Source organism: Lates calcarifer, linkage group LG10 (assembly GCF_001640805.2).
Source record: "Lates calcarifer isolate ASB-BC8 linkage group LG10, TLL_Latcal_v3, whole genome shotgun sequence".
Lineage (NCBI taxonomy): Eukaryota > Metazoa > Chordata > Actinopteri > Centropomidae > Lates > Lates calcarifer.
The window spans coordinates 24,608,660-24,622,542 of NC_066842.1; the positions used below are offsets into that span (position 1 = coordinate 24,608,660).

General features: G+C 38.3%; 1 protein-coding gene across 1 annotated transcript; it reads left to right on the plus strand.

Annotated features, from left to right (window-relative positions):
* The first annotated feature begins 3,525 nt into the window (after nucleotides 1–3,525).
* Nucleotides 3,526–13,868, plus strand: cetp (cholesteryl ester transfer protein, plasma). The gene is made up of 17 exons (XM_018704172.2): nucleotides 3,526–3,981; nucleotides 5,209–5,323; nucleotides 5,412–5,543; nucleotides 6,319–6,389; nucleotides 6,778–6,865; nucleotides 6,973–7,042; nucleotides 7,188–7,248; nucleotides 7,430–7,521; nucleotides 8,322–8,421; nucleotides 9,300–9,379; nucleotides 9,496–9,546; nucleotides 9,669–9,821; nucleotides 10,283–10,350; nucleotides 11,099–11,141; nucleotides 12,140–12,212; nucleotides 12,444–12,529; nucleotides 12,626–13,868. The coding sequence occupies exons 1-17, from the start codon at nucleotides 3,834–3,836 to the stop codon at nucleotides 12,701–12,703; spliced, it is 1,509 nt and encodes a 502-aa protein (XP_018559688.1). The 5' UTR covers nucleotides 3,526–3,833; the 3' UTR covers nucleotides 12,704–13,868.
* The last annotated feature ends 15 nt before the right edge of the window (nucleotides 13,869–13,883 follow it).

Here is a 13,883-nt window from a genome sequence, read left to right on the forward strand (position 1 = left end):
CCTCAATACAAATACAAAGTTTGCTACTTAGAGTACATCCACATGGTCATGCAGGACTCCTCAGTCTGTGTTTTCTCTACCCACACTATATAATCACCTTATATTAATAATAATAATACTACTACCTTATAATAATAATCTATATAATCACCTAAAGATATGGCCAAAATGAGCAACATTTTCATTCATTTGGAGTTGTGTTGGTGTCCACATGATCAAAGGATCACTTTTCACTTTCCTTACACATTTGTTTATGTCTCCATCTCCAAAGAGGAATAGCTGTGTTTTTAGCTGCTTAATTTTCAACCATGTTTACCAGCTAGTCACTAACTTTGTCTGTGTTGTAAGTAGTGGGTTTATGATTGACTTCTGGGCTGAAAACAGCTGCCTGCTACTGGATGACAAGACAGGTTTACGATTATGGAAACCAAAACTGTGAGCAGCAAAAGAAATCTGTAGAGCTGATGGGAGCTGAAGACTGTCTCTACCAGCAACTCTTTTCACATTAAACTGACCTGAAACATTGTTAATATAACAATATCTGAGTAGCTTTAAATGATGTCATGTGATGATACAGTTTGAGTAGCCTAAGCACTTCAGGCAGGTTTATGTGCAGTCTGTTAAAAGAACCGTGACTATTCTAACCAAAAGTTGGCTGAATTTCCTTTCCACACATACTGTTACATTTCCCCAGGGCATGTGGGTGTAACTGACAAAATGTGTCAATTTGTGTTGCTCGCTAGGCTCTAGTTCTTCCTCCTGCTCTGTTGCCTAAATCTTGCAGCCAACCACAATGTGTATGAGGGTATTAAAAGGCTGAGGAGTCCTCTTCTGAATCTCTTGGCCACTTTTGTTGCATACTTATACCCAGAGTATTTGTATTTCGTGGTGAGGTTAGGGGGAAAAGAAGTTGTGACTTTTGTTGTTTTTGGCCAGCCTTAGATAAAAACGCAAATGATACATTAATGAAATGTTAGCTGATGAAGAAGTTACACCGTTGGTCAGCTGGATGAGTGTTGCAATTTCTCCACTAACTGTTGCTCTTTCAAAATGAACTGGTGCAGTCTACACATCAGGGAGGCGTTTACAGTGTTCCCAACTTAGCCGGCTGTTTAAAATAGTGTATATGTGAGCACAAGGGGTATGGGAGAAACAAGTGTATTACCAAACATATCATCATTTCAAGCAGGCTTTAGCTACTTTCCATTGAAAGAACTATCTTTACTTACAGTTATTCCACAGTGGTTCCACAACAGTTGTTAACGGCGTCCTCAATCTCACACATTGACTATACGGGACCCTCAGGGGGCTGCAGCACCCCGTAGTGGCAGGAGGCTGTAATTGCAGGGCAAAAAAGTTAGTAAACATATCAATAAAAATCTTTTTGAATGTGAGCAGTCAATAAAACATGGTTGTTCATTAAATGGTTGCAATCCACCCTTTGTTATTTTTTATGTTATTTGGTTTCATTTTCTAATATTCTATGTATTTTCTGTTTACCTGATGTGTAAATGCAAGCAAGGATCATGGATATTGGTGACCAGTAGTGGTGGGTAGTATTACTACCACACTTTTCCATGACAGTGCAAACTGTAAAATGTATTTATTATGCCAAGTGTAACTAAAAAGTATTACAAAATTTAGCTTAAGTAGGCCCTTTTTTCCCAACAAAAATAATGATGTGATCACTCTGCTGAACCAGTGTTGTGTATTGAAAAAAATCATGTGATCATGATGCTGGGCTCAATGTTCTGAGGACTGTCAACCATTGATTATGGATAGCACTGTCCATTCTATAAATAATTACACAGCTATCAAATAAACTCAGTTTGAAGGAGCAATAATTGAAAACTTAGTGCATTTTTTGCATTCAAATAAATTAGTCAGTTTGCATGCAGCTGGCTCCTCATATCCCTTATTAAGGAAAAACACATTCTTTAATAAACTCTCAATGCGACCTTGAAATTCTTTATTTTTCTACTTAAGAGAAAGTTGCAGCTAACGGCTAAATTCCCAGTGGTGCTGAGTCCATTGGTGAAGAGCCTCTCCAGCCAAAGGAATTTGTAACGCACGAAAACTTTACCCAGTCCTTCAAGTCAGGTTGGTTCTTACAGTGGACATGGCATCACTATAGGGGAAAATGATACAGCTGTATGCTTCTTTTGTTGTTCTGCTGTTCAAATGAAACTTGTCAATATAACTATAATAATATAAATGTTATATTGTTATAATGTGATAAGTTTGTATCTCATGATAATGTGAAAATATCTTGTTATAAAAAATAAGATAATGTGTTAGCGAACCATTTTCCTTTTTTGGGTGTGGCAGCAATACGCTTCCATTAATGTGATACCCTTTGTCCTTGGTGTTATATAATATAATGTTAGCTTACTGCTGTGGGCAATACATTCATTACCAAGGTATGGTAATATTAGGTGCTCCAGGTTTCTGTAAACACACAACTTTATTTGGTGTTTGTTCTGTGTACTTATTTGGTCAAAAGTGTACAAAGCAGGAAACTGAGTGTGCAGATGCTGCTGATAATTCAGCTGGTGTTGCACTAAAAGTAGCATATGGTCAGTTCTAACTTCTACTTTCCCAGTGAAATACAAACTTAATAGTACAGTGGGTTTTCCCAAATGTTTAATGTTATAAAGTTTTAGATGTCTTCATTCAGTAATGGTACACAACCAGCTTCATGTAGGCATGTTGAAAAAGGTTTGACAAAAAGTGACAGCGCATCTCCTATACAATGACAAAGACATGACATCATGTTGAGGCTATTGTGGGAATTTGTGTCATTGTAACTTTGTTTCATTCATGTCCTTTTCAATAACTTTTTTTAAATTAGTGATGACTAAATAATTTCTCAGAAGACACCTGGCTTGGACAACAGAAGTCTTGGATGTCCGTGATCTCAACTGGCTTGACTTGACAAGGACTGTAGTGCACATGCTCTATGAGGATGAGGAAGCCTGCAGAAACTTGGCAAACAAGCACCCAGTGAGCAACTTTCACAGGAATGAATGAATCCAGTTCCTCCTCATACATCTATGATGGACTCACTCTTTTTCAATAAAGGCCTCTCAAAACATACACACTGAATGTTCAAATCCCTCTGTCCTTATATATGAAGTAAGTATGCAACATACTGTTAAAGGCTCTGTTCCAAGGCTGGATTTTTACTTACTAGCCTAGTTACAAATGTCAGTTGAGGTTTTCTTATTTCTGGAAAAGAGCGCTCAAGTTAAGATTTCACTCTGCATTTCTAAAGCCTTCTTTGAAAAAGGGTCTGTACTCAGTATCTGAAAAGTTAAAGGTTTGTGTACTTGCCAGAGATTTTTTAGTGCTCACGTGATAGAAAAGCTTGTACTTTGACCAGTTTACTTAATGGGGACCTTGTGGGAGAGACAAATGTTTGTCATTTCATCAAGTGTCGCACAAGTTGTCTGTTTTTGATTGGATGGAGGACAGAGTATCTCACTAAATAGTTGTTATACATAGAGCACTCCCCAACAGAGAAAAAAAACAAGGTTTGTAGACTATAGGGTTCTCTCATCAAGAACAGACAAAGCTCACAAGAATTTGAGTCCTAAAGAGACCACAAAAAAGTAATTTTAAAGCCTGGAACTGGAGGAAGATCAGATAAGATACTGCTCCAGAAAAGTCAGAAGTCAACTGATCAAACTTGTGTAACAGCACTCTACTGTGTAGTGAGTCATTTGCATCAGAGGGAAATTTACATTTACAGATTGACTCAGTGAACTGCAAACAGTCCACAGGGTTGAAAACCTCAACCTCAGTCCTAGAGAGATGAAATATCCAGGTGTACAATGACTCGTGATGGTTTCCCTCTGCTGCTGCTCTTGCTGGTGTTCCTATCCGTGTTTGAGGCATCCCATGGCTGCCTGCAGGATTCCGTTTCAGCCTACAGATTCACCGGAGCTGTCTGCCGGCTCACCTACCCTGCTGCAGTTGTGTGTGAGTGAGATTTTGACTCAGTTTTGGTATTTATATCTGAGGACTACATTCATTCATCTACTTAATCAGTTTGACAATTCATCCTTAATAATCTGCCAAAATTGATGTGAAAAGGATTTCATACACATATGGATTTCACAGCAGTGGTAACGGTTGTGCCACTGACTCTCAAAATCAAAACCACATTTCCCACATTTGCTAATGCTTGTCCCTAAAACAGTGTCTTCTTCCTCTGTCAAAACCTGTAGTCATGCATTTTTTTGTTCTTCGGGCTCCATGGACACTACATTAAAGTGCCAAGTTGCAGCCTCAGTTTAAGCTTTACATCATTGTTGAAATAACTGTGTGTAATATATATATAGTGTTAAAAGTGTTAAAAAGTAATTGAACACCTGGATATGAAATGTCTCTTGGGCAGCTTTGTGTCAAATTAATGTTAGTTAATGCATAAGAGTTGACTGAGAGTTGCAGAGTTGCCAGTGGATCTGGCACACAAGTATTTGTTGTTGATTTCTCAGCTGACTGAGGCAACATGATAAATGCAGGTACACAGGAGTATTCTGTGTGCTCACATTCAGCAAAATGTATCAAAACTACTTGGGCAACAGCATCATCCAGCAGGTCAACAATCCCAAAAGGAACCAAATCTGGCCAAAGCAACCAAAGAACTCTTCAGGATGAAGATCACCTGATCTCAATCCAATTGAGCACACTTGCTGAAGACCAGACTTAAGACAGAGGGATCTCACAACCAGCAAGAGCTGAAGGTGACTGCAGAGAAAGCCTGGAGGAGCATTACCAGTGAAGAAGATGATCTGGGATTTGTATGGGTCAAAGACTTCAGGCAGCTATTGACTCTTGGATTTTTTGTTTGACTTCATGTGTATCTGTCCAGTCACTTTTCAACCCCTACACTTTGGTATGTGTATATGTGGAAGGATTATATCTTCCACATATTTTTTTCTGTATATTCACATAAACCTACTCAAATTAAAGCTGAGGCTCTTCACTTTTTATTATTTCAAATACAAAGTGCTTTTTTTTTAAAAAAAAAAAAAGAGTTTTAAATTCCAGTGGATTACCTTGTTTTCTTAACAAACTTTTTTACTTGGATAATGGAAGTGTCAGTGAATACCCAGTTGCTTGAGGTTGTTTTTCCCAACTTGAATGTCAAGTACCTGTGTTTAAGTGTCTGTTGACATGTATTTGTTTCTGCATTTTTTGCAGTGAATGAGAAAACCACCAAAGTGATTGAGGCAGCATTCCAGCATGCAAGATACCCAAGTGTGAAAAGAGAGAAATCCCTGCTCTTTATAGGCAGAGTCGTATATGGCCTGGACAAGTGAGTGGACACATACACATGTATACACGCATGCACAGATGGACACAAAACATTGAATCATGAACTGTTTCTCCATTGACCCATGCAGTTTGGAAATTCACAATCTGTCGATTGGTCGAAGTGTGTTTGAGCTGCGTGCTGGTGAAGGCATCGCCATGGAAATAAGCAATGTGTCTGCAGTCTTCAAAGGGACCATCCAGTATGGATATGGCAGCTGGCTGTGAGTCTGAGTGTGTGTGACCACAAAATAATCACAGAAATAGGACTTTTTACGTAGAACCAAATAAAGTGTGGGAGAATGTGGGGTAGTGGCTTGTAATATATAGCAGTTATATTAATTAATTTTGACAGATGGTCCCTCATGAAAGTTTCATACCATACAACAGTGATCCATGAAAAAGTGTTTATCAAGGCTATGGTGTTTCCTCAGTAGGAACCATTCAAAACACAAGGTGAGACTATGTAATATTTGAAACAACTAACACAGTAACAAAGTCTCTGTCCCCCAAATGAAAAGTTGAATTCATACCTAATGAACAAAACATGTACTCAGTTCACTTCATTTAGGTGTTTTGCTGTTACACTCAGCCTATGTTGGTTGATATGACCTAATGTTAAATAAATAATAAATAACTGACATTATTCAGCAGCTTGCTAACTTTATGACTCCTCTATGATTGGACTACTGTTACATTATGTTTTAGAAGTTAACTTGATTTTGCAAAACTCAGTTGCTCTTCAGAAAAACGTATATAGTCTCACTTTTCAATTTTCAGTTGTATTTTACAAATGTCTCAGTTGGAGCTAAAAATGCTTGGAGCTTATTGCTGTTGTGTTCATTGTGTTTGTTACAGATTACATGTCAGTCTAACAGTGAAAGCAACACCAAACCACTTGCTATAGATTTCCTGTTGACTAAGTTTCTGTGGGTGACAATGGTAAATTGCTTTGTATATATTTGCAATTAGTTTTTTGTTTTTTTCTTTTTCCTCAAGTGTCAACGTTGCACATTCAATTGACTTTGAGATAGAGTCTGAGATTGATCTTGGAATCAACCCCAAACTTTGTAAGTATCTTATTTTGTATGTGTACATAGAAACTGAGCATTGATAGAAACTGCAGTAAAAAGCAATGCTTGAACTGGGTGGCTAGTCACTAATCTAATTTTTGCTGACATGTTCCTGTAGTTTATATTACATAACATCATTTCCTGATAAACACTGGCAAAGACATACATAGAGCTCACTGAAGTTCAAAAGGATGAGAAATAAGAGCTGACTCCATATTTGTTGCTTTTGTACTTGTAAAGCAGTTGCAAAAGTCTCTGAAAAGCCATATATACAAATGCTTTTTATATGATTTTGTGTCCAGCATGGACAACCATGCATTGCAACTGCTGGAGTTCTTAAATCTTTCATCTCACCTTCTATTTTCTCCCATTTGTTCTTTGTCAGACTGCGGTGAGGAGAAGGTAGCAGCAGACACATCAGACTGTTACCTGAACTTTCACAAGCTCCATCTGCATCTTCAGGGAGACAGAGAGTAAGTTGTGGAACTGAACCCTGATGGAGCAGCAGAAAAGACGCACCTGCATTACATAAAACCACAGTGTCTGACCTTCTTAATGTGTGTTTGCTGTTGTTGGTCAGACCAAACTGGCTGAAGAAGCTCTTCACTGACTTCATTACCTTCACTGTCAAACTGGTCATCAAGGGGCAGGTGAGGGAAAGAGAGGCAGATCTAACCTTTGACTCATCACTTTTGGTTTGGTGGGAAGAGTAAATGTTACACTATATCACAACAGACACACAGCGTGGTCATGGAGTTTTAGTCGAGACTAACGGCTGTCTGTTCTCACCTGCAGATTTGCAAGGAGATCAACAAAGTGGCAAATATATTGGCTGACTTCATACAAGACACAGCAGGTGAGTGCATGTGTGTGTGTGTGTGTGTGTGTGTGTGTGTGAGTGTGTGTGTGTTGAGAGAGCCTGGTCACATCTTTTAACGTATTCAAAATTTATCTGGAATGTCTCTGAAAAGTTTGAATTTGGTTTAAAATTATCGTTGTGAAGATATTTGTATGTATGTGTGTGTGTGTGTTTCCAGAGGAGTTCCTCAGTGATGGAGACATCACTGTGGATATTGGTGTAACTGCAGCCCCTGTCATTACTGCTAACTACATAGAATCATACCACAAGGTAAATACAGTCATATTGTCTTCTGTTTCTAAGTGAGTAACTTGCACCATTCCAGGAGATAGTGTGCTTGTGAGATCTTCAGTTGTGGCAACTCTATGATCCTCATCAGTCCTAACATCTCTTGGGACTGCTTTTGGATCAATCCTTACCATTGTCTCATTAAGAGAGCATGTCGTCTGAGCTGGCTTCGTCATTTTCAAGTTCTGCTTTTAATTTAACACCATTCAGTAGCCTTACCTTAATATCCAGGCTGCTGTCATCAATATCAGAGGAAATACTGCTCTGTGCTATAGACACCCAGGTGTTGCACCATCATATCACTATGACTATGATAAGCTATTATGATAAGCTATTGTGTCTTTATTTATTCATAGTAACAGTGAGACAACAGTGTCATCATTAGGTCAAACTGGAATCACTTGCATCCAACATAGAGAGAAAAAGAGAAGTTACACTCTCACATACACTTTTTATATATGTAGACACCTTTAAGAGAAAACAAAACAAAACAAAAGAATGTTTTTTATTAGTTTTGATACTTTGACACTAAAATATTATTAAAGTGTGAATGATTAATTGAATAAAATGAAGCATTTAAGGGTTGAATACAGAAATTGACATCACACTTTGTTCATGTGAGACTAGGCTGTAATACTGTACATCATATCCAATAAAAAATAAAATAAAAATAGAATTTTAACATTGAAAGTTATGACCTCATCTTTGGTGTGTGTATGTAAAAAACAAACAAAAACGTCTTTTAATTCATCCCTTGACTTTTTTTCTTATAAATCTTCCAGGGGGTGACCAAATACAACAATACCTCTGCTGTCATCAGTGACTCTGTTTTCCACCCCCGTCAGCTGACTGAAAACAAAATGCTCTATTTTTGGGTGTCAGGTCAGCAATTGTATTTTCTTTTGAAATTTGGAGGTGCAAGTACTTTGGAAATGAATGAAAAGTCAATTAAAGGAAGAATGTTATGATGTGGCAGGTTACAACAGTCTTGTTGGTTTTAGGACTTAAATTCTGAGTGAGATATTTATAACAATGAAAAAAAGATTCATGTTAGTCATTAAACTTCTCTAGACTAGAATCATCTTTAATTAAAATAAATAAACTCCAGTTTGGTATCCTAGAAATTACATCCATAGTGGACAATTCTGCACTTCATGATTTATGCCCTGTGCCAGTGCAGGAAGTAGTGTATTATTTCTGTAATGAGGTGGAAAGGCCAAGATGGTGGATGGATGTGTAGTGCACTGAGGTTATGTGTCATGTAACAGATTTACCTAATGTTTGTGCTGATATTAACTATTAGTATAATCTTTCAATAACTCTAATTTGTGTCTTTGTTGCATTATCCATGGTGTATAACCACAGTCTTTACCCATACTGTAGTTGACATGCAGATACATTTAGAAAGTAAGAACTTTGATTGATGTAGTTAATAATATTGTTTAGACAGCAACATTGGGGTTAGCATTCCATGAGAATTAGTGTAGTAAAAATATGTAAAAACTTGATTTTTCACTATCCACCATGATGTTTCAGAAGATTATACAAATGCAGATATTTTTGTCTGTCTTTGAATTTCTGCACATTATAACACCCATTAAACCTAGAATATAAAATCACTAAGAAAAAAGTAACTTCACTCTACTCCAGCATGTTAACCAAAAAACAGCAGCTACGTTAGCATTCCCTGAGAATTAGTGTAGTAAGGGGTATTTGTACATGAAATATTGGTTTGGCAATACCTTATGTTTTAACCCCAGACCAGGTCTTTAACCCCATGATTGCTGCTGCTCACCAAGATGGCCACTTCCAACTGAACATCTCTGGAGCAGAGCTGACTGTAAGTACATCACCTTCGTTCCAGAAAAGTGGGAGATGGTCTCATATGTTTAAAGTTAAATTGTTGCTGTTTAACCTCTTGTAGGGCCTTACATTATTTGATGAATGTGATTTCAGGAACTTTTCAAGACGAGTCTCTCCAGTGCCACGCCTGAATTTATTAGAGAGGTAATAATGAAAATTTCCTTTTCTTTGGACATGCACACAAATACAAACATATACACCTTTGTCAGGTGAGACATATTATCCTGTGTGTGTGTGTGTGTGTGTGTGTGTGTGTGTGTGTTCAGTGTCTGTTGGAATCAGGTTCTCCAGAGCTGAGAGTTTGGAGTTCATCTGTTCCCTTCCTGAACACTTCCACCTGGGGTACCACTGTGTGGGCGCAGGCCTCCGGGCAGCTCAACTGTGGAAGTCAAGGCACACCAACACTCTTGTTTCAAATGGTAATTTTGTCACTCAGTGATAAGTGTGATAAGTTTTGTCACTCAGTGACTCAGTGATAAGTGTGCTGTATCTAGTAATGGGGGAGACAATTTTCCTGTTCAAAAGCATTTCATTCTGTTGAAATTGGAACATCTGCAGGACAATCCTTGGTATTATATTTCTGAACTGAGACTGAGACAGAATATACGAGGTCCCAGTTACACATACACACATTCCTCAGCTCTGTTTTTAAATCCTACAGCAGAGAAGCAGACCCTGTACTGAAAACCAGTGTAAAAACTTTCTGCTTTGAAAGGTAGATGTTAAGTAGTCTGCTTCAAACTTACCATCACCAGCTTTACCCCATGATCCAGCTGGTGAGGTGATTGATTGTTGGTGAGTTGGTTAAAAAAAAAGAAAATACATGTGACTACAGTGTCTATATCATACTGTACAGTGTTTGTTGGTTTTTTATTTGTAGGATGTGGTCATGGATGTTACAGCTTCCTATGCTGACAAGAAACTCTCCCTGAAGGGTAACCCATCAGAGTAAGACCTTTCCTGTTGATTTTTACAAGACTTTCTGAGCTTTGATCTCTCTGCAGAGATCCAGCTGCTACTTGTGTATGATTTTTTTTTTTTTTTTTTTTTTTTTTGAGTCCATACTTGATGGTGGGGTGACCCCGCAGTAACATGGAGGGGCAAAATGTTCAAATGGACATATGAAAAAAAAAAAAAAAAAACTGTTTGCATTTGTGGATAATACTATTTCCACAAAAGACATTTAGTGTTGATTTGGATGTACACTTATATCTAAACTTCATGTAATCAGGTTGTTTTATTGAGATCAAGATTTCTTTTGCAAGACAGACTTGAGTAAAGAAACACACATTTCCAGACACAGCAAAGGACACATACATGACCAGCTGCTACTCTCTGCACTCCGGGGTCAGTCTCTTTGTGAAGTGCTTTGAAAAATTACAAATATTGTCAGACGCAGCCCTCCCAGTTCCAACATAGGAAAGGTAGGTGGAGAGAGGATTTTAGATGCTGTTCGACTGTTCAATGAGCAGTTCACCTGAAGCATAATGACACTTGAACAGTTGGACAGCAGCCTGCTGCATAGCACAAAATGAATGAATGACCCTGTCTCTGTCTCTACTGTTCTTTTCAGTGGTTGAGCAGTTTAAAAACTCTGCACTGTAGAGCATCACTGAATGTGAGGTTTCCTATATTTGGTGCAATTCTTAGTCCATGTGTTTGGTGTGATGTGATGGTGATCCTTTTTCCTCTCTAGGATCTTCGTATTGCAAGCTAAGCTGCTCTTACAAAATCAACCGGTAAGACAGTTTTTTTTTTTTCATTTGATCTTACTGATAATGTTCTTGTTGTGGAAAATCCTGTAGTTACTGTGAGTAACAGTATTCAGACCCCCTCACTTTTTCATATTTTGTTATGTTGCAGCCTTGCTAAAATTGTTTAAATTCATTTTTCCCCTCATCGGTCTACAATCAATACCCCATAATGACAAAATGAAAACAGAATTTTGAAAAAATTTCCAAATTCATTAAAAAGTAAATATTTAAATATTATATTGACATAATTAATCATTCAGACTCTTGCAGTCATCTGCCTAACATGGATTTGAACTCTTCCAATGTCCACCCTATTCACCTGATTTGGCGCCCTCAGACAATTCCTCTTCCCCAAGATGAAGACAGATGCTCAGTGGTCGCCACTGATGATGACAACATCATCACTGCTTTCCACATAATCACTTACAGAGTTGCACATAACAGGAGCTGTAACTCATCCCCTTAGGCCAGAAACTTAGGAACACCTGTGCACCCACTTATTCATACAATTATCCAGTCAGCAGCAGTGCAGTGCGTACAGTCATGGAGATACAGGTCAGGAGCTTCAGTTAATGTCCACATCAAACATCAGAACGGGGGAAAATGTCATCTTAGACTCTGACTGTGGCGTGATTGCAGAAATGTCGGCGTCATGGTAACCCAGATAACCACACTTTACAATTGTGGTGAACAGAAGACATCTCAGAATACACAACTTATCAAGCCTTGACAGCAGCAAATGCACAAGATCACGTGGGGTTTCCACTCCTGTCAGCCAAGAACAGAAACCTGAGGCTGCAGTGCACACAGGCAGCTGAAGACAGGAAAAACCTAGTGTGGTTTAATGAATCTGGGTTTCTGCTGAGGCACGCAGGTGCTAGGGTCAGAATTTAGCATTAACATGCATGATGATGATGATAGTGAAAACACACATGAACAGTGTTTGATTAGACTTGCTCATTCACCCCTCTCTCTATTTCTAGCTGGTAGATGAGGAGCAACTGGGGTTCATAAGAGAGGCTGTGGAGAAGATAGGTATTCCCAAGGTGTTGTCTGGTAAGAGACAGGGAAATGTCTTATTTATTACTTATTTCAGTGGTAAAATTGTGTTGTTTTTGCAGATGTTCAGTTCAGATGTTGTGTAACTAGCATGACACTGCTATAAGTGGAACTTTAAATGGCTGCGTGTTGCATTTGTTGCATTCTGTTTCATTCAATTCTTGCTGTGAAAAAAAGAAGTAAAACTAATGTGTATTTAATGTGGTTCATTTATGATGTGTTTTCTAGTTCTTGAGATTGAGCTAACCAGACTGTTGGACAAACAAGGAACCAACTTATTTGACATCTTTAACCCTGAAGTGCTTCCTCAGGACGTGAGTGTTCTCTTTGACTTATCTCTTTTTGTAATGTTCCCCCTGTTGTATTCCTATAGTCACAATGAATCTGTCTTTCCTCCCTCCATGCTGCAGGGCTTTGTGGTGATTCAGATGGATTTTGGTTTCCCTCATCACCTCCTGGTTGAGTTCCTAAAGAAGACACTACAGTAATTGTGCAATCCTTTATGCATCTTGGGCCAGGAATGATGACTTCCCTAGAAACTTCACTTCACTTCACAGTGATTATCATCATGTATACAGTGTAGAAAAGAGGCCCCTTAATGGCACATTTACATGTTTGTTTTGACAAATATTTTATTTGGATAAAACAATTTCCCACAAAAAACTATTTTTGTAAAAATCTAGATGTCTAGATAACAGAGGTGACAACAGACAAACTTGTCAATGATCTCCTCATTTCCACTGGTGACTGACTGTGATAAGTGTATTACACAACATTTGGAAAGCATGATTCTGTATATTTGAATGTGCTCACTTTAAAATGTGTAAAATCTGTTATTCCCACACTTCAGTTAGCTTCTTTTTGGTATGTTACAGTTGGTGCAGTGGCACAGTAGTTATCACTCTCAGCTCACAGCAAGAAGGTTTGCCGGGTGGAGGTTTCTCTCTGGGGACTCTGGCTTCTTCTTGCCATCTAAAGACATGCCACTTAGGTTAATTGGTGACTCTAAATTACCTGTAGGTGTAAATGTAAGTTTGAATGGTTGTTTGTTTATATATGTTGGCCCTGTGATGGACTGGCAATTTGTCCAGGTTGTACCCTGCCTCTCGCCCAATGTCGGCTGGGATAGGCTCCAGCCCCCCCATGACCCTCCAAAAATAAGTGGTATAGATCATGGGTGGATGGTATATGTTAAGACAGAATGAGCTAAGCAGTTTTACTCACCTTGTTCAATACACAGTAGTCACTAGATCAGATCACCAGAGCATGATGGGTTTTTTTTTCTTTTGAAGGCCAGGGAGTGGGTGTTAAATAGTGAGTAAAAGTCCCAGTCTCATTCTCCCATATGATGAAAGCTATGTATGCAGTATGTGGAAATTCCTCATTTGTGGAGAATATGCTCCAGAATGCTCCAAAATGAAATCCTGCAATAAGTAGTTCAAAGATGATCTGGAACATTGCTACATAAAGCTTTCTCTAATCATGATTAAAATTGTGCAGATTGTCTGTATGGACTTTTTATGGGCTCAAGAATTTGCTAACTGCAGCTAGACTGTGAAACCAGTTTAATTTATTTACACATGTACCAAGATAATGCATGGAAGAGTGAAACGCTCTCCTTTTTAAATAATAAAATAATTTCAACAGCTTCCATTCAAGTGCTTGTGG